At 35.4% G+C, this 21038-nt stretch overlaps 1 protein-coding gene across 6 annotated transcripts in view; it reads left to right on the plus strand.

The window, feature by feature from the left end:
* NIPBL (NIPBL cohesin loading factor) overlaps nucleotides 1–21038 on the plus strand; it is a 167274-nt gene that overhangs the window by 85898 nt on the left and 60338 nt on the right. For 5 of the 6 annotated variants that reach the window (XM_048932553.1, XM_048932552.1, XM_048932551.1 and 2 more), the window contains one exon: nucleotides 9026–9658. The exons of the other annotated variant lie outside the window; for it this stretch is intronic. In XM_048932553.1, the coding sequence (XP_048788510.1) occupies nucleotides 9026–9658 (633 nt within the window). The remainder of the gene's footprint in view (nucleotides 1–9025; nucleotides 9659–21038) is intronic. 6 annotated transcript variants of the gene reach the window in all.

Raw genomic sequence — 21038 nt, forward strand, 5'->3', positions numbered from 1 at the left:
CTTATGAAAGAATATAATCTCTTCCTCTCTCCTTCGAAAAGTGGAAGAAATTCATTCTGAAGTGTTTTCTGACAGGGCCAAAAGAAGTGTTCATTCTTACTTCTTCAAGTTTTAACTTTTTACACAAGGATGCTTCCAAATGCAGGAGTTCTAAGCTGGAACAGCCTGATTTTTTTTCATACATTCATTTATTTTCGAACTGTGGAGAAAGTGGAGGGATTCTTCTCTGAAGTTTATTTAAAAGAGTATGTGCAAAATGAATATTTTCCAAGAAAACTCCCAAATCTGCGTTATGTGTCTAGTATACTATCCGTTTAAGTCTGAATTCTAAATGAAGTTACACTGTTTAAAAATAGACATTAGCATAGTTTGTTAATCAAAATAAATGTGTGTGTGTATATATATATGTATACGTATATATATACACACTGTATGTGTATATATATATATACACATACATACATACATACATACATATATATATATATATATCTAGTACTATATATATAAAATATAGTACAAATTTTGGGAAGATTCCCAGAGAAAGACTCTGAGATTTCAGAAAATAAAGCACAAAAGGAACTGAGGGCTTCCTATCTTCTTACTTTCACCCTGAATGAGCTGTAGTAGTGTCATTCCCAATAATTTCCATCTAGTTTTCTGCTAAAATATCACCAGTGGTTTATTTTCTCTTGCAATCTGTTCTAATTCACACTGCTAGGAAGCACTTTTCCTAATGTTTTACATGAAACATTTTTGTTGGAGTTAGGAATAACACTTCTTGATTTCTTTCCAGAGATCAAGGAAAAACAATTTATGTCCCTTTTTTCATATAACATTCATGCACATATCAAAGACTGCTACAACATCTTCCACCATCTAATCTACTTATTGAACATAGCTGCTTCTTTCTATCATCTTTACATAAGTCAACATTTCTAAGCCTCTAAATGTCTTTTGTGTTATTTGAATTCTATTTTGTCTATTTGTCTTGATGTTGTACTGCCCTAAGTTGTGCATATAACACCTTGAAGATTTAGAAGGAGGAGTAGTTAGAAAATGACATCTTGTATTTTATTCCTGCTACGTATGAGAAAATAGCTGCTCTTTGGTAACAAATTAGATTCTTTTTGCAAGCTGCTATAAACATACTGCTGCCTTTGTGTGGAGTTTCTCCATCTTCCCGTCTTGTTATTACAGTTGCTCTTTCTCAGATGAGTAAAGTTTGTGCTTTTTCTTACTCCATTCATTTTGTTTCAGTAGAAAGATAATTGTAATTTTCTTTCTTTCTTTAAAAACAGGTGCAGGTCTCAACCAAAAAACTCACCGAAAAGTTCAGTATAATCATTAGATTAGCGAAGGTAATCTTTAATTCTATTAGTTGAAAAGTTGACGTTGACAAATATTTTATTATTGCTACTCTTAGGACTGTGCTCTGCACTGGTTTGCCCACATTCTGTTCATCCATTTTTACCATAAACTTGATACTCTTTCTTTGAAAACATTTTTCCAGTATGGTGTACTGCAGTCTTATGATTCTTTTGCCCATACTTTCCTCAGCTATTTGTGAACTTGCTATGATAAATTGTTTAGAAAGTCTTAATTTCTTAGACTTAATTTCTTGGACCAGTCTTGAACTTGTTTAAGTCCAAATGTGGCATTAACTTCTCTTTATTTCTCAAAGCCCACCACTTCATAAAATCAAATTATTTTGATTTTGATTTATTCTTAGCAAACTCACCCTGGAATATTACCTCTTAATTATTCTCTCAATTCTTCCAGAGAAATTGTTCTAGAATGTGCTGAAATTATACAGGCTGTGCATAATATACTAGACAGTACTTTACTGGTCTTTTGAAGAGTCTGTGTTTTCACTTTCAGAGGGGTGGAGGCTCAAATTATTATTACTGATTGTGAGATTGTTTTAGATAGATTTACAGGGAGAATTTGTCTGATTCTATTATAATGAAAAAGTTCAATTTATGTGAAGGTGATAAGATCATATTAAATAAAAAAAATATTTTGTTCTTCTCATTTGTTCAGTGTAATTGCTGCTTCTTAAGATCTTCTGGCAGTAAGTTGTGAGTGTTCCTCAGACTCTGTCAGCAACAGCTTATGAGCCTTTCCATCAGACAAACATCAGTATAGTATAGACGGTGAGCTCCTGCTCCTGCTGGCAGCACTGTTTCTAATGTCACTGGCCTTCTTAGCCACCTGCTGGCTCATGTGTAACTGAGCATCAGTCTGTTTTCTCTACACAGCCTTCCAGTCACTCTGCCCCAAGCCTGTAGTGTTGCCTGGGGTTGTTGTGGCCAAAGTGCAGGACTTGGCATTTGGTCTTGTTGAACTTGATCCCACTGGCCTCTGCCCAGCTATCCAGCCTGTTTGGATTGTTCTGTGGGGCTTTCCTGTCCCCAAGCAGATCATCACTTTCTCCCAACTTGGTGTTATCTGCAAACTTAGTGAGGGTGCACTAATCCAGGTCATCAGTGAAGATATTGAACAGAACAGGCCCCAGTACCAACTCCTTGGTAACACCAGTTGTGACCAGACTCCAGCTGGATTTAATTCCACTCACCACCACTCTCAGGGCCTGGCCCTCCAGCCAGATTTCTGCCTAGTGATGGGTACATCTGTCCAGGCCATGGTCTGCCGGCTTCTCCAGTAGAATACTGTGAGAGACAGTGTCAAAGGCTTTGTTCAAGTCTAGGCAAACTATATCAAAAGCTTTTCCCTCATCCACCAGGCGGATCACTCGATCACAGAATGAAATCAGGTTGATTAAGCAGGACCTGCCTTTCATGAACCCATGCTGGATCGACTCAGTTCCCCAGTTGTCCTGCATGTTCCGCACATCTCCCTCAAGATGATCAGCTCCATAACCTTTCCTGGCACTGAGGACAGGCTGATGGGCCTCTAGTTGCCTGCATCATCCTTATGACCCTCCTTGTAGATAAGAGTCGCGCTGGCAAGCTTCCAGCCTTGTGGGACCAGAGATGCTGGGACCAGAAAGATGTTGGAAAATGGCTTGGATATCACCTCTGCCAGCTCCTTCAGTACCCCCACGTTGACCCCATCCAGCCCCATGGACTTGTGGCAGTCCAGGTGGAGTAGTAGATCTCCAACTGTTTCTACCTGAATCATGGGGGTTTATTCTACTCCCCATCCGAGACTTCCAAGTCAGGGGAGAGTAGCTGGAAGGTAACTGATCTGACTTTTAAAGATAGGTGTAAAGAAGGTATTGAGAACCTCAGCCTCTTCCTCATCCTCAGTTCCCCACTGCATCCAGTAAAGCATGGAGATTATCCTTAGCCCTCTTCTCACGGTTAATATATTTGTAAAACAGTTTTTTGTTTTCTTCTACTGCAGTGCCCAACCTGAATTCAAACTGGACTTTTGCCTTTCTAATTTTCTTCCTGCATGTCCTAGCAACTTCTTTGTACTCTCCATGATTTGCCATCTCTTCTTCCCCAGGAAGCAGATTCTCTTTGTCTCTTGGGGCCTCAGGAAAAACTCCTTGTTCACTCAATTCAATCTTCTTCCACGCCAGCCATCTTGCAGCACAAGGGGACAGCCTGCTCCTACTCCTTCAAGACTTCCCTCTTGAGGAGTGACCTGCCTTTCTAGACCCCTTTACCCTTCAGGACTAAATCCCAAGGGACCCTCCCTAACAGTATCCTGAACAATTCAAAGTCCTCTCTCGGGAAGTCCGAGGTAGCAGTTTTGCTACCTCGGACTTCCCTCCTACTTAAACAAGAATCGAGAACTCTACCATTTCATGGTCACTCTGTGCAAGACAGCTCCTGACCTCCAAATCTCCCACCAATCCTTTTCTAGTTGTGAACAGCAGGCCTAGCAGGACATCTCCCCTGGTTGTCTCTCTCACCAGCTGCATCAGGAAGTCATCTTCCATACACTCTAGAAATCTCCTAGACTGCTGCCTCTGCACTGTATTATATTTCCAACATAAATCAGGGGTGTTTAAATCGCCTATGAGATAACAGCTTCTGCTTGCTCTTTGTAGAATGCCTCATCTGTCTCTTCATCCTGGTTAGGCAGTCTGTAACAGACTTCCACCTGGACGTGTGCCCTGTCAGCCCTTCCGTTGATCCTTACCCTTAGAGACTCAACCTTATCATTCCCAGCCCTGAGCTTAACATCAAAACTCTCTAGTGTGGAGAGCCACACCACCACTGTTCCTTCCTTGCCTATCCCTTCTGAAGAGCTTATATCCATCCATTACTTTACTCTAGCTGTGGGAGGATTACACCATGTTTCAGTAATGACAGCTAAGCTACAGTATGCCTGTTACATGATGGCTTCCAACTCTTTCTGTTTGTTGCCCGTGCTGTGTGCAATGGCATAGTTGCACTTCATCTGAATTCCTTATCTCATCCCCAAACCCATCATTGTTTGTCTAGGCTTATCTCTAGTGGGCCTGGTTTTATCCCCTGCACCCTTTATCTTGTTTAAAGCCATCTCAACAAACTCTGCCAGGTCCTGGGCTAGGATCCATTTCCTCCTTTGAGACATCAGCAGCCATCAGGCCAGGCACTGACTAAACCATCCCATGGTCAAAAAAACCTAAGTTCTTGCTATTGCACCAGCCTCTCAGCCATGCATTTATGAGATGGAGTTTTCCTGGTCCTCTCAAATATCCCTTCCTGCCACTGTAGGGATAGAGGAAAATAACACCTCTACATCTGCTCCCTCTTTGTCACTAACTGTCCCAGTCCCCAGAAGTCCTTTTTGGTAATCCTCAGGTTCTCTCAGCGCTGGCCTGAATTGACAGTAAAGGATAATAATCAGAGGAGTGAATCAGACTAGCAAGTTTCCTAGAAATATTACAGGGAGGCAGCACGCTTCCTTATGGTAATGTTCTGTGGTAATGTCTGGAGAATCACATTATAATGAATTTTAAAAGGCATAGCATTTTGAAAACTTGTGTTTCTCTCCAGAAGCAAACTATGTAGCAAGGATTATACATTAGTCTTTGTTTGTTCACTAGTATTTTTTTTTTTCTGGTCTTGATGCATAACAGCAAATGAGCATGTAGGATTGGTGAAAGATTTTCTTTGAACATCTGGGAACCTTTACCTGAAAGCGATTTAAAGGAAGATGAAGATACTGTTTGGAGTGAATCTTTTGTAGTTGTTGTTATGTGACTGAAAAGCTAGTAATTCTTCCAAATATGAGTTCTATGTTCCTGATCACCTGCAGAATTGTTTTTTAATCACGTGGGTTACAACCAACAATGTGATTAGTGATGGGACTTGGTGCACCAACTTTGACAGGCAGCTAGTTCTAGAAAGGCTCCATGATGATCAGAGAGAGTATCATGAAAGGTTAGGTAAGCTGCAAGTACTATGACATAATTAGAAAGTATGCAGTCCAAAAACTGTAAGATTTAGATATTAGTGATGTGTGTAACCTCCTGAACAGAAGCTTATTTCTTTGCTACCCAAATTATAGTTGTACAGTGAGCAAGTGAAACCATTTCACATGGGGGAGTAGAGGGAGGGAAAGTATTTTTGAAACTTAAAATTCTTAAGGTGACTAAGTCAGTGTTAATGTAATGCATTTTGTAGTTGCTTGCATTACAAAGGATATGAAAAAAATCATTTGAAAGGAAAGGAAAAAAAGGTGTTAAAAGTGCTAACACAGTTTGTAAAAACTTATTCTATACTCAGTGCCTTCTATCACTAAGAAAACTAATATAACCAATCCTTAGGTTATCATGAGTGGTCAGGATGACTTTATAAAAGAGAATCTATGGACGTATTGTTTATGGGTCTATTTGTTCTTCGTAGAGTCTTTAATTCACTTGGTGTTACCTACTTGTCATTTATATTTGGCATTATCTGAATCATCATTGGTCAGTAATGATAGAATGACCTTCAGAGGAAAGTGTCTTTTTATCTCACAACCTTTGTATGTTCTTGTCATACATGAAATTTGATCAAGGTTCTTTTACTGTTACCGTGGAAGTTCAACAACAGAAAGTCAGTTGTTTTTTTTCCCTCACGAATTAGTACACAGCTCTACATTTAGACTGGAAAGCTACTTATATATTTCTTTATTCTAAAAGAATATTATGGCAGTGGAGTCATTCACAGAGGTCACTTCCAATGATCATCATATGTTTCACTATACTGACATCATTTACCTTCTCAGCTTTGCAATCTTGACTGTTTCAGCTAACATATCATATCTGTCTGTCTATTCTTTCCATAAAAACATTTTTTTTATTGTCAAAAAGTCTCGTGAGAGCTTTGTTCTCAGATGTATAATGCTTAAGTCTGTGCCGATAGGAAATATTCCAGGCTTACTTCAGTAGCAGTAGACAAAATTTTTCTGTCTAATGAATGATGTTTTGTCTAAAGTCTAAGCATCCAACAGTGTGGTATGTGTTCACTGTGTGATACGTATTCAAAGCTATTAACATCTGTGGTACAATTAAACTCATCCAGAATACACGTTTTTTCCCCTAATTGCTTCAAAATCTAGGTATTGTACTACCTACATCCATTTATTGCCAAAGGCTTAACATCATTTTTAGATATCTTTGAATATCTTAGAACATACACATTTAAAATGCAGCTTATAGACTTTACCTTCAATACCTTCAGGGGGAAGATAGCTATTCGTAGTGCTGCCTAGCAGAGGGAAGACTGTACTTTATTTCTTCCTTTTCTAAGAATGCTGAATGTAATGTACTGAAATCCTTCTGACCTCCAACTCCAAGTCAACTCAAAGATTAAACAAGATTAAGACAAAAAAACAAAACAAAACAAAAAAACCAAAAAAAAAAACAAAACAACCTCATCTGCACTCATCTGGTGCTGCAGTGTTATTTTTCAGCATGAAAAAAATAATACCAAATCAGAATGATCTTGTCATATTTATTTAAAAGTTTAGGCAGGGAAGAATCATATCTTTGTCCATCTTTGAACAATAGAGAACAATAGAACAATAAGCATTTCAATATTTCAGTTTCAGAGATATTCATTTAAGTTATTCAAGAGTAAAGATGTCAGTAAATCCTCTTTGAAAAGTTTTGAGCTGCCTCTAATATTTGTAGACAAAATGCAGCCTCTGTTTCCACCTAGTGGTATTCATTACCTTAAAGGAAGTAAATCGCTAACAATTTCTGCTATGCTGAGACAGTCTTGTAAGTTATTGTCTAAAGAGATGGTAATTAGGATATGTGTGTGTGCGCACATCTACATGCATATCCAGAACAGAAATCTGGTGGAAGGCAAGTGAGAGAGCTTTGTAGGATGCAGCCAGGACTTTGGTATTTTGCATCTAATTTGAGGAGGTAAAATGAAGCAGCAGAAAAGTGTTGAGAATCAGGATAAATCAAAACAGGGCTTTCCAACATTGTAGATATTGGCAGAAAATAGTTTGTTTCTCATGGTCAAGGAGAACTGTGTAAGATACCCAGCATTACATACGCATCCCGCAGAATATACTGTTAGAGAGAGGAACTAATGTATAGCAGTCTGCAAAGTTGTCAGTAAGGAAACAACTTTCATTTGAACTGAAGCTTTGCAGGATTTACCATTATTTCTTTCATTTACAGACCAGTACATTGTTTAATAATTAATATTTCTTAAAATATCTACTATACATTTAAGCTGCAGAATAAATCTGCTCACTTATTTAGTAGTGTTTCTTGAATGAAGCATATGGGGGTCCTGTCTTCCAATAAATTTTTGAATGTTTTTAGAAGTACTGACTTACGATGATCTAAAACAGAATGGCTAACAATACCTCAGTCACCTCTTTCTGAAGATCAGTATTTCCTAGTGGGTGAATGGGATCAGAGAAATGTTTCCTTTGTTTAAACAAAAGCAGGCTGGAGCCTGTTGGTCCATCCTCTTTTTGTTTTTCTTTCTTTTTTTTCTCTTGGTTTCTTTTCCTTTCTTTCTTTCTTTCTTTCTTTCTTTCTTTCTTTCTTTCTTTCTTTCTTTCTTTCTTTCTTTCTTTCTTTCTTTCTTTCTTTCTTTCTTTCTTTCTTTCTTTCTTTCTTTCTTTCTTTCTTTCTTTCTTTCTTTCTTTTTTCTTTTTAATTTTCTTTTTTCTTTTTTTAAGTGTAAGTTACTTGCCTTTCAAAGTTTTTTCTGGGCTAATAGTTATGGGGAGCTGTTTTAATTTGAGGAAAGAAAAAATTAAATGTGCTGAATTGAAGAATGTTTTTAATGAAAAATGTCCACTTTTTAAATTTTTTGTAGATATGCTCAAAGTCTGGAATTACCACATGTAGAAGTAAAAATTTGTACATTTAAAAAAATGAGAAAAAATAAAAAAAAAAAAGAGGTGAGGTATTGCAGAGAATGGTAAAATAATGCCTTAAGACAATTAGTATTTTGTAGGTATTAATGGGGAAATGGGAAGGGGGTAGAGTGAGCTTACAAAAAAAAAAAAAAAAAGTGTCAGAGTCAAGCAAGAAGGAGAGGCACATTGATCTTTTAATATGGTTTGTATTTTCACCTTTCTATGGAACTGTAAGGTAGGGGAACACCCCTAAACTACATTTGTTTTGTTCTTTTCTTTTTTTCTTTTTTTTGTCTTTCTTTTTTAAAATAATTGTTTAAAAATATATGTCTGAAATGACTAGTATCTATCCACTGATCCTTCATCATTGGACCCTATGAAGATTCTTTTTTATCTTTTCTTTTTCTGCAGTCAATTTGCTTACATCCACTATTTTTAATAGATGATATTCTAAATCTGCAGGTACTATTTTGTGTGTGTGTGGTTGTGGGTTTTTTGTTTCTTTTTCTCTGAAATGATCCCTTCTCCACCTGCAGTTGCCAAAAATTCCTAGGAAGTAGAGTGCTACTATCTGGATTACATCTTGATCTAGGAATAATGTGCTTCCTACCAATCTCATTTAGATCTTTTGTGAACACAGATATATTTACAAATACACATTAAAAATATGTAGGTTATATTTAGTGTGTTTTTATATAAACATGAAACAACATAACTGTTCAGTTTTTCTGAATTATTATTCTAGGATCAAGACCACCTTTAATCCTACAATCTCAGCCTCCACCTTATTCATCACCTAGAGATGTTCCCCCAGACATATTGTTAGATTCTCCAGAAAGAAAGCAAAAGAAACAAAAGAAAATGAAGTTAGGCAAGGATGAAAAAGACCAGACTGAAAAAGCTGCAATGTATGATATCATTAGTTCTCCTTCCAAGGACTCCACTAAGCTTACATTAAGACTCTCTCGTGTAAGATCTTCGGATTTGGACCAGCAGGATGATATGCTTTCTGGTTTGGAAAACAGCAGTGTGTCAGAGGGTGATATTCCTTTTAATGTGCAGTACCCAGGACAGACTTCTAAAACACCCGTTACTCCACAGGATGTTAACCGCCCACTAAACGCTGCTCAGTGTTTGCCGCAGCATGAACAGACAGCTTTCCTTCAGGCACAACAAGTGCCTGTTTTACAACAGAACACTTCAGTTGCTGCAAAACAACCTCAAACTCCTGTGGTACAGACACAGCAACAGGTTTCGCAACAAGGAACTATAACGTCATATGATGAAGTAGAATTGGATGCATTGGCTGAAATTGAGCGGATAGAACGTGAATCAGCTATTGAAAGGGAGCGATTTTCAAAAGAAGTGCAAGATAAAGGTAAAAGGATTGTGTGTGTGTATACACTATATATTATACCAGTATATATAAATAGATATATATATATATGCCTGCAAAACTCATATATATATATATATATATTAAAAACAAAAAACAAAAAACAAAACAACTTCCTTTCATTGTCACATAGTTCAATTCTGTTTACTCAGTGTAGGTTCTTATACAACATTCATCTCCATTCCCCTCCAGCAATGAACTGTAATCTCTCATATATGCATATTTTTAGTAGCCGATTTTCTTTATTTGGGGTCTTACTGTGTGGAAAGTGAAGTTCTTATGTTTCAAAATTCTTTCTAACCTATTCTTACTTGAACCATGGGACTGAATGAAGTATGATTAACATCGTTTATAAAGTTTCTAAAATCCCAGCAGTACCATAACTCAAAATTAGCAGTAAGTTATGATAGCTGAATTATTCATGCCGATGTTACCTACTATAAGAAAATACAGAAAAAACTGTACTCCCATCTATTGATACTCCCATTTAAACCTAATCTGAAGGAGATATTAGATTACAATCACATCTACTCTTTTCAAGCCACTGTAATGATTGATTAAAACATACCATGTTGTATCCAGTGTTCACCTGGATTTTTGTTGTTATTATTCATTATTATGCAGGTATTATAATTTTTAGAGGAATGCCATATCTGCATGATCTCTCTGATACTCTGATCTCTCAGATGAGCCTTTGAAATGTTTTCATTTCAGTGGCTATACTTTTTGACGTAACTGACTTCATTTGAATCTATTTTATTTTTTTGCTTTTGTGTGGTGGTTTGATGGTCTTTAGGCTTCAAAAATCTCAAAGTGGATTCAAGATACATATGTAAATCTTCAAATTAAGATTTATTTTATAAATGAGATAGCTATATGTTAATGTGAGTATTTCTCAAAAGCTTCCTCTACACTGTGTTTAACTTCCGAGAAAAAAAAAAAATCAGGTATAATAATATAATGCAAATTTACTAGATAATTTCAGGAACAATTTTGCAGATGTGTAAATTGAGCAAATTCTAATTTGAGAAGCTTGTAGTTGGAAATGGCTGATTTTGGACGTACTTGCAAGGATGCAACTATTTTTATATAGAGTTTGGGTTTTAGCCAGCAGAGATAGCATGTTTTCTCCCCTCCCAGGGTGTTTTTTTTGTTTTTGTTTTTGTTTGTTATTCTATTTCATAGGTATCAGTAAAGAGAGAGAGTGTGTATATAAATATAATTGCTGAGGTTATTAAAATTTTTAACTTCAGATATTCGTCATTTGGTAACTAATTCAAGTCTTGTTAGAAAATGTTTGTCAATCTATGTAGAAAATCTGTGCTCACTTCAAGAGATCTTTACTGCATTTAATTTTGTTTCAATGAAATTGATCATTTTTGTGCTCTGTTTATATCATCTTGTGATCAGTAATTTTAAATTTATTCATGGAGAGCTTGGGGTCTGTCTCCTAACATTTTTTCCACTAAAGTTACTTTTACTTTTGTAGTGGTAGGTAGATTGAACATGCTTTGGACAAGAAACATCTGGAAAAATGCAGTGTATTTTTTATGGTGTACTGTAGCCTTCAAAACAATCAAACAAGACTAAAACTCTTTCTTTTTTCTGGCTTTCAAGAAATTATATACTTAACTTGTGAAGTTTGCATACCATTATTACATAGCCACAGGTAGACTGATTTGTTTCTCTTTGGGGAAATGAGTTTTTTGTATGATGCAGTCTCTCTCCTTCGCCAGTGCTTGATAACTATCTCACGAAATAAGTGTTCCAACTTTATGCTTCACTTGTACCTGCATCCTCTGCTAGATCTCAGTTCTTCCAGAATTCCTGCAATTGTTATGGATCAGGTAGAGGAGTTACTGCCTTATTTTGGGATAAATAATCACCATTTATTCACTGGTCTTAAGGTGCTTCAGTCCAGATAGAAACTCTTTTCTCCCTGACTGCCAGAGTTTTAGTCACAATTAAAGTAAGTACAGAGTACAAAGATTTTTACCAGTTTCATGGCAGGTTACTTGAAAGCCTCTTACCTTAGAGAAATACAGTTCTTTTTTTTTTTTGTAACGTTTTTGCATTTTTGTTGTTGCTAAGTTGGTCCTATCCCTACAAGTTGGTATGCTCAGGGATTGTTCAATACTTTATTTGTTTGGTTTGGTGTGAGATCAAGAAAGTTCTATGGCTCCTATCAAAATTTGTCTGTTCAAAATATGTCCTGTACCTCCTAAATTTGTTGTGAAGTTTTGAGAAGCTGCTTACTGTGTTGATGCAAAAAACCTCACATTTGTGCACTTTAGAGCATTTATTACTAATTCAGATCGTATTATGTCCAGAAAACAAGCGAGTGTAGCATGTGTTTGGACTAAGTACAGCAGGATGGCATAGCATAAGTGATACTGTACATAGCAAGCAAGCATCCCTCTAGTGCTTTTATTGTAGATATTAGCACATTCAGAAATCTGCATGGAAGTGTCTTTGATGCTTTTGTGATTGACACATGGGAATACATACTACAGTCATGTTACACTTTCTGTGTATGCAGTCTTTGTTGCCTTTCGTAAGTACTTTGAGTAGAATTGTACTCTCTCAAGTTCTGGTAGCAAATCAGTGATCTCTTCTGTCCACTGTTTAGACATGAAATCTCTATAGTGCAGTGCTTCATCAAAGATATCAGATGCTTCTTTTTAAAACAATAAGGTTTTAGATGGAATGCCATTTTTTTTTTTCTGAGGTTTGGAACTGGCAGTGTGGTGGAACTATTCTAGGCAAGAAGCAGAGATGGTTTTCTGGGAGTTCTTGTTAAAAATTACACAACCTCTACTCTTGATTAAGGCAATGTTACATAAGGACCTTAGCACTAAAAGAGGACTTTTAATATTTGGAAAATAGGGATTTAGGGCTCTTTGGAAATTATAGTACCTTCTGCAGTATAACCCCTTACTCATTCCCCCCCATATCTAAATAAAAACATCAGAAATTTTTAGCCGAAGTCTCTCAAAATGGGAGGCCATAGAGGGAACACTACGTTTTGCGGAAGTGCCTTCTTTTATAAAAATCAGCATACTTTTTTTCTGGAGCCTGATTCTCATGCTTTTGCTTTCTGAAAAAGAGCAGAAATCACTTATGCAAAATCTGGCTGATTTTTCTTAATGTCTATCAGGTACGCATAAGGACAGGTAATACAAGATAGAACTCTTGTCTCCATATATGAGTGCTTTTCAGTACTCTTGTTTTTACAGTTCTATCCTTTCAGTGTATTTGATTTCTTGAATTTGAGTGGTTTAATTGGTTTTATCACAGTAAAAGGGTACAAAGTTTGGAAGATTCATTTTGTCCTTTTCCTCTGTGTGGAAGGACAAGATTACACATCTTCCTTCTACTTCCAAAGAATTCTCTTGGTACGGACTAATTTTGCAAGCAAGTTGTATGTATAGTTAATGAAAGGACTAATTGGAAATTTTGAATATCAGGGAAACACCAGAAGTTTCATTCTAATATGCTTGTTATGCCTAGCTGCTTTAGAACAAAGTAATAACTGCTCAGGTCTTTAGTTCCTTTTGCCCTTCTCATAATGGCCTCTATATCCCCATCAGATACAAGTTGTCAGTAAATCTAGGTCATATCTTCTGTTTTGAAAAGGTATATAGTATCATGGTTGATCCAGGTGCTGTTTATCAAGACTTGGATTATCTAACTAGCCATAGTTTGGGTGATTCTGAAGCGCTAATAATCTTATAAGAGTATTATCTTTTTCCACAACAGTAAACAAGAAGTTAACCATCCTCTGCTTAGGTACAACAAGATATCCTTCTCTTGTAATCACCGTTAGTGGCCACATTTCCTGCAGTACTTTTTGCTTTTGAATGCTTCTAAAAAAGAGTGGAGATCCCTGTTCTTGAATCCATGTTGTTCACACATCTACAGTTATAAATAATTCGGATTCTGAAATTGACAACACTAAGAGAGTACAGGAAATCCAACAGATTTTTAGAAACTTCTTTCCCAATAATTTTTGTGCTTCTTGGTAATATTTCTTTGCAGACAAGAAGGGTGGCATTCAATGAGAAACTTTGTTTTGGTAACCTCGGTATGAACTTGTCTTTTGGAGCTGTTCAGATACAAATGGATTATTTTTGTGTATATTCAAGCAGATTCAAAGCTGATAATCTAAACTTTTCCCAGAACATTACATTAAGCTCTTCATGTTCTTCAAGATTTAGACCTATTCCTGAATTAATTTTCATGTTCAAAGTTTCTACCTCCAAAGCTTTCATGCTTTTTTTTTTTTTTTTTTTTTTAAATCACATACTGCAAACCAACATTGTGTAGAATTTGTAAGATAGTAGTGCTAAAAGGAGCCCTGAATCTTTCAAAAAGGGAAAATAGTCTTGAAAATTACTTGGAAAAATATGCAGAGAGGAGCCCATCTTTTTTCGTAGACTCTTTCTTCAATTGCACTAGATTTTTTAAATTTCAGATTTGTTTACTTTTAATTTAAGCTATTCCATACATGGTATTTTCTGTTCACTGTTAGATTTTTAGGCCAGTTCCAAGAAGTGTTTCTATAATGCAACATTCATAAGAGACTAAGTAAAATGTTAATTGCTAACTGTTTTACTGGAGAGGCTAGTGCATGGTGGTTTTTGAAAGGAGTTGAGAGAATTAGAAACATTCTTTAAAATAAGACATACTCATATCTATGGTTCTTTTCTGTGTATGATTTACATCTGAGGATTCATTATACCCACTTCTTTGGGATCTTAATTTAGATGCTTTAAATTAGGAAGAAATAAAGCTGTAATAATTTTATTTCCACTAAGTGGATCAGTTAGGGGGCATTTGGATGCCTGCTACGGGCCCTTCTGTTTTAAGTTCATTCCTAGCCCATAGCAGCAGAGACACACATCACAAGAGTGTGAATCTGCAGGAGCAAAACTATCAAAACTACAGTTATAGGTAAGTAAGCTTTTCCTCTAACCTTTTAAGTTCTTATGCAGCTCCTCTCCCTTTCTCCCTTTACCCCATCTTTCCCAAATTCTCTTGTAGAGGAATTCAGTAGAACACTGTTAAGAATTAATATTTTAAGTCTAATATTATGTAGCCAATGAAGGAAATGACAGAATATGTAGTTATAATCATTCACTATTACCCTTGATTTCCAAATATACCTTACACTGGGGAATATTATAGGGATTTTATTTCCTTATCAGTGAAGACACAAGCGTAGGCATTCGTATAGTAATTTGCAAGAAGATGAGAGTCGCTAATACAAGATAAGAAGAAACAGTGTAAAATCTAAATTGTTATGTCTCTGTGTAGAAGGAAAATGTAAGAATTAGGTATTCCTTTTGTGCATATAAAATTTAAGAAGGTCTGAATTCAGCAATGTTTTGTAGTAGATCAAGCTGGCACTTTATGTAGCTGTCCCGAGAAAAAATGGTTTTGCAATATTCAGTTTCTATGGGTGAGAGACTTCTTTTGTGTTCAGACACATTTAAGAAAAAATAGAAATTCTTTTTCTATCTAGAGAAATTACAATAAAGTGTTGTAAATTTTCATCTGTCTGGGAAAAATTATTTTAAAAAAATATTGATTGCATTAAAAATGCATTCACTCATTTATATAAAAAAGAAATGCTTTTTAAGTAACTTGTACTTTCTTCAACATGGAAGCGAATTTATCATATAGGAAGTCCATTTTGATTTTTGTCTGTAGCACGAAGAAAGATGACAAAGTTAAATATAATGTGTATGCCATATCCCCTTGGTTGTACATGGTAAATGGGAGGATCTATAATATTACTTACCCAGTCACTTTTCTGTGATGGACTTAAATCTTGATAAAGAAATGGCGTGTTAATTAATAAATCTTATTGAAAGTTTAAGCCCAGCTTTTCTATAGATGATAGTCACTGAGTTCACTCTGACATCATCCTAAAATGATGCAGATCTTTTTACATTTTCATACTATATGAATGTTACTATATCTAGTCAGTTGAAGGCATTTTTGAATGTAAGTTAAGATTTCAAAATGTAGTTATCTGAAAAGGAAATTAAAAGTATTCACCAATAAATGTTAAAATCCTTTGGTTTACCGTTCATGGAAATGAATAAAAATAATTGGATATGTTAATATGTGACACATGAAATAAGTAGCATTCATTAAGCCTAATGTTTTTGCTGTCTTGTGAAATCAGCTGCTGTACTCTGCATGTTAAAAGTAATTGCACTTCAGGTTTTTGCTCAGTTTTTTAACAACTGAGTTTAGGCAACGGTAATTGTTCACAATAATTCTTCTGTAATTCTCACATAGATAAAGGCAGCATCCATGTCAGAAAAAAATTGTATTATAAATGAATTGAAATACTTGTTTTTTTAGGGAATATTATTAAATTCAGGGAATTTTAGCAATGGCTTCCAATCTCTAAACAAAAAGCATAGATGCTTGATTATATTGTTCCGTAGTTCAGTTCCTGTTATCCCCAGTGTATTATTTCTTCTGTAGTATTGTAGTCGGCAGGGAATAAGGAGTTGCAAGACATTTTCTAATTAGAATGATTCTTAAGATCATATTTTATACTCTAGCAATGTTGATTACATTATTGTTGCATTTAAGAAAATGAGTGGAACTTACAAAAATGAAGCTTCTGAAGTCTGCTACACTCCAAGGAATGTCAGAGCCTGCTTTACTCTTTTTGTGATTTGTCCTGAGTGAGTTTGCAAATCTCTTCTAGTTGGCTTTGTTTTTTACAAGGCAGACAAGTTTGTTAAATTCTTTTGACAGGTTGCTAAAAATTAGCCCTCCAGTCTACTTGTTTATGGAATATTTGGAATTACGTTCAGTTCTAAAAGTTTTCCTGTACCAGAATTATCATTGCCATTTTCTTTTTGTAAAGGAGCAAACTGTCAGACTGAAGTTGCTGAGCTTTGTTTGCTCAGTCTCTCCTGCAAGGAGTTTGTGCTGTGGGAATCCATTCTGCTTGATCCAGATCTTGATCCAGAATTCAGTATTGAGGGTCCGTCTTGCTACTTTAGAACTGTCTTTGCAGTTCTAAAGAGGAGCACCTACACATTTAACCATCTCAGATCTGAAGTCTCCAACTTAATTCTTTACAGATGTAAATGAGGAAGAAATAACTTTACTGTTGATTATTCGAGATCATTCATGATCGTTCAGAATTTTCTGGATTTTAGTGTCTGTGAAGCAGCATTAAGTCTGGAATATTACAACTCTGCTATAACAAAGCTCTGCAATCTTGTATTTCTTTTTGAGATGTTACTTTTTCTCATATATTTTTAAAAGACCCATTTTTGTTTGCTAGACCATGCATTTTTTAGGCTACAGCCCTATTTTATTCATTTGCTGAGTGAGTTTAATGTGATATCTAAGGCAATTATAGGATTTTCATGAAAGCAGTAATATTGGAGATTTCAGCATTAGTGATATTCTGGCTGCTGCTTTGGAAAAATTTCAGGTTAAATGGAAAAATTGAGATATTTCTTTAATCCAGCTCCCCATATCCAGTCTCTGTCCCTAACATTTGCTCACCTTCCAAACACATCTGTTTTCAGGATGATGATTCTTCATGTGATTGACTTATCCTTTCAGCAGAAATGTATTTGGAGGTATCTGTAGTTATTTCAGTGCAATTTGATTTTGCACTAAAGTTCCACAGTAATTAAATAATTTCTAAATCTGAAAGTACTCATCATTTTGACACACAGACATTTCCAAGAAGAAAGCCACACCTGCTTTTGAGAATACTATTGATAACAGGACAGGTGAGACATAGCCTCTTTTTTTTTCCTCAAACTTGTAGTTCCTGTAATGTTTAGTTTCTTAAACTACAATGGCATTTAATTTGGTACATCATCTCTATTGTATATATTACATATATTGTATATATGTAATATATGTACATGTATATATGTAGAATGAGGTAGCTTATGGGTACTAAACTATTACAAAATGGTGAGTGTGCTGCTATGTTAAGAGAATATCCATGTCATAAATTGTCATAAGTTTGTTCAAGAAATCATTTTGGATGTATCTACATTTGTGATATAAAGATAGAGAAAGAGAATAATTTTTCTAGAAATAGAAGAATCTGAAGACGAACTTGGATGCCCAGGCTCCAACACAGTCAGAAAGCTGTTTTAACAACATGTACATTTTGTTACGAAAACTGTTACGGAGTGAGCAAAAGAAATCGCACTTTACTAGTCTCCAGCTTCTCAGCCTACCTGTTCAGAATTCTGGCAAGTTTTGAATGTAGGTCTGTGGAATTTGAAAGAAAAACATTTGTCTGATGTTTAGATAAAATCCTAGATCCTGATAACAAAAAGAAATTCCAGTGTCTCTGGGCTGAAGTGGATGAAGATTGGATATTGATGCCTTGAAGTATATGAAGTGCATTTGAATGGACATTTTTAAAGTCCTTAAGTTTATTTATTCATCACGATTCATGAGGGGTCCTTGAACTCATTCCTTAACAAAGTAAATTTATGTAAATTTTCATATATCTTCTTGTAAAAGAGGAGATTTCAAGACATCTGCTTGCAGAAGTTAACTATTCTTTGCTCAATAATCTGTTGATTAAGCTCATATAATTCAAAGTGCAATTAAGATTTGATCTAGTTCTTGAAGCCTAGGGGTGTTTTTCACCTTCCACACTTCTGAGCCATCATGACATCTTAAAAAGCTTTTGTGCTGATTCAGTGGATTTTTTTTTCACTTATTTGCGATGAAGATAGTGGTCTATGTATTCATCCTACCTATGTTGGATGCCCTTGTTAAATCTGGTATTTTCGTATACTTGGGCCAACTTTTTTGTCCTAGATCCACAAATCTCTTAGAGGAAGAACCGTAATGATCAAATCTAGTTCTGAAGATGGCCATGAAGATGCCCTGGAAATATGAAAAAATATATGAGTAATCTTTAACTCTGTCTACAGCCACCTTGCCCTTTAGGGAAAGAAAACTCTGAAGGCATCTTCTTCTCAGATAAGAACACAACAGGTTGTGATTGTGACAAACATCAGTATTCAGTTGTCAAGAGAAATGAAGATCCATCAAAATTGCTCTGTGTTTAGAGAGAATGTGCCAAATCATGATGTGATCTTCTATTTATAAGTTCTCAATTTACATTGACATTTTGAATTAGAACAAAGAACAATTAACAAGTTGACATTTTGGATGATGAAGATGAACAGCATTTTGAGCCTGGTCAGTTACAGAAGTTCAAGAGTGAAAATTGGTCCTACCTGAATTGTTTTGGTTGTTTAATCTTGGAGCCCTCAGCATGAGGGCTCTGAAAGGTGAGTTTTGGTTGATCCAGCTAAAGCAGTTTAAGGCATCACAGCTCTTAGCCATCAGCCTTGCTTGCCAGTAGGGGTAGCAGAAGGAAACATTTGCTTGACTCTTAGCTGACTTATTCAGTCTGATAGGTTAATGCAAATCATCTTCACTAGTGCCTTAAGCTGATGCACTGGACAAAGAAACACACTTGTGGAAATGTGAATGTTTGTTCCCTTCTGCTACAGATGATAAACTCACTTAAAGGAATGGGGCAGTTAAGTGGTAGCAATAGTGTCTTAAAGGCTACAGTTAGATTAGAGCTATAGAAACTTTTTTCGTATGGCTGATATTTCTGGGTTAAAATGAAGAAGCTGACTGACTTTTTCTTAAGAGCAAAATTTTCTTAATTAGTGTTTCAAATGGAGTTTTCAGTTGAGAAGGTAGTGTGTATATGTGTGTATACTTAAATTTAAAAAGAAAAGAAAAGAAAAAGCAAATTTGAAACTTATCAGCTCTCATTTTGGAGGCTTCCACTTCCTGACTATTCTGGAAACCTACCATGAAGTTCATTGAGGTCAAAGTTCAAAGGCCTCAAAGTCACAGAGAGAAAAAGAATTTTTGTCACTCTATGAAAATTTTATATATATGTATATATATATATTTAATTAGTAGTTTAAGGAAATTGATATGTTCTACAAAAAAATACATCTGTACTGAAAAGCTGCATATTCTAAGTGGCAATTTTATCATAAATTTCTAGGTAGCATGTCTATAATAACTATGGCAGACTTTCCTACAGGATTTTGTTTAGAATTTTGAAAAATTCCTTGTTTTCAGTTCCATGAATTCATGAGATTCAATTCAGAATCCATGAGTTCATGATTCTCTGCATGGAGTTTAATCTATGTCTTCACTGCCGACCAACCATTAAAGGCTGGATATAATTTTAAAATTATAGGAAATAGAAGTGCACAAATAGATATGAGAATGAAAATGATGGGGTAAAAAAGCCTGTCCACATTACTGAAATTAACCTGCTGTGCAGTGGGGCTGGACTTGTTGATTTCTGGAGAGTGCTTGCAGCCCCTACAGTTCTGTGATTCTGTGATTCTCCTTGTTCCTTTGTTCTGATTTTAATTTTGAAGATGATTCTTCCAAGTTTTCACTGTTTTGAAAAAGAATCTTCTAAAACAGATGAAATTATAAGACATATGTTGTCATTTTGGTTTACAATCTATACAGTTTCAGGGGTATCTTTGATTGCATCCTTCTTAACTTTCCCCTGCTCTCTAAAAGAGAGCTAAGACACCACAAATGTAGGCACCAAATAAATTATTTTTCTTATATTGTGTTTGTAGTATGGACTGACCATAGATCTACAGAACAGTTTCTGACCTATATTTAGTCATTCCTTAAACTTAAAACTATATTCCTTGATTATTGAGAAGGTAATTGCTTTTTAAATTATTATTATTATTATTATTATTATTATTATTATTCAATAAATTACATGATGGTAGTTCACAAATGAGCACAGGTAGGACTTACAGTTTTAATGTCATTAATTAATTTTACTTTATATACCACGTTGGTAAAATAAATAGCTTGTAATAGCTGTACAAAACACATTCATTTTGATATTTCCATGTGCTATTCATTTCTGTGACTTCTGTCAAATTACAAAGTGTATGGTTGGCTCGCTTTTTATTTTTCTGTATTCTACTCTTGGTAACTTTTTTATATAAAGTGGAAGGACTGTTGAAGACTCAAGCTCTTTACACTATGTAAAATTATCACTTAACTTTTTATTTCATCTATGCAAAGTGCTATGGTTCTGAAGGAAAATTACTCAATCTTGTAATTGTATAGCTGCCCCCTAATTAGTATACATGTTATTGTGTAGGCTCCAACTCTTGGCATACTGCTTTGTTTCAAAGAGAAGCACAGAGTGTTGGAGTTATTTTAATCATTTTTGCACATTGTTCCTCTACTCATGTCATTAATATCCATGAAATCCAACTAATGAACAGAACCATGCAGGGAGAGCCTCTGATTTAATCATGGCAGA

Source organism: Lagopus muta, chromosome Z, assembly GCF_023343835.1.
Source record: "Lagopus muta isolate bLagMut1 chromosome Z, bLagMut1 primary, whole genome shotgun sequence".
In the NCBI taxonomy this organism is placed as follows: Eukaryota; Metazoa; Chordata; class Aves; order Galliformes; family Phasianidae; genus Lagopus; species Lagopus muta.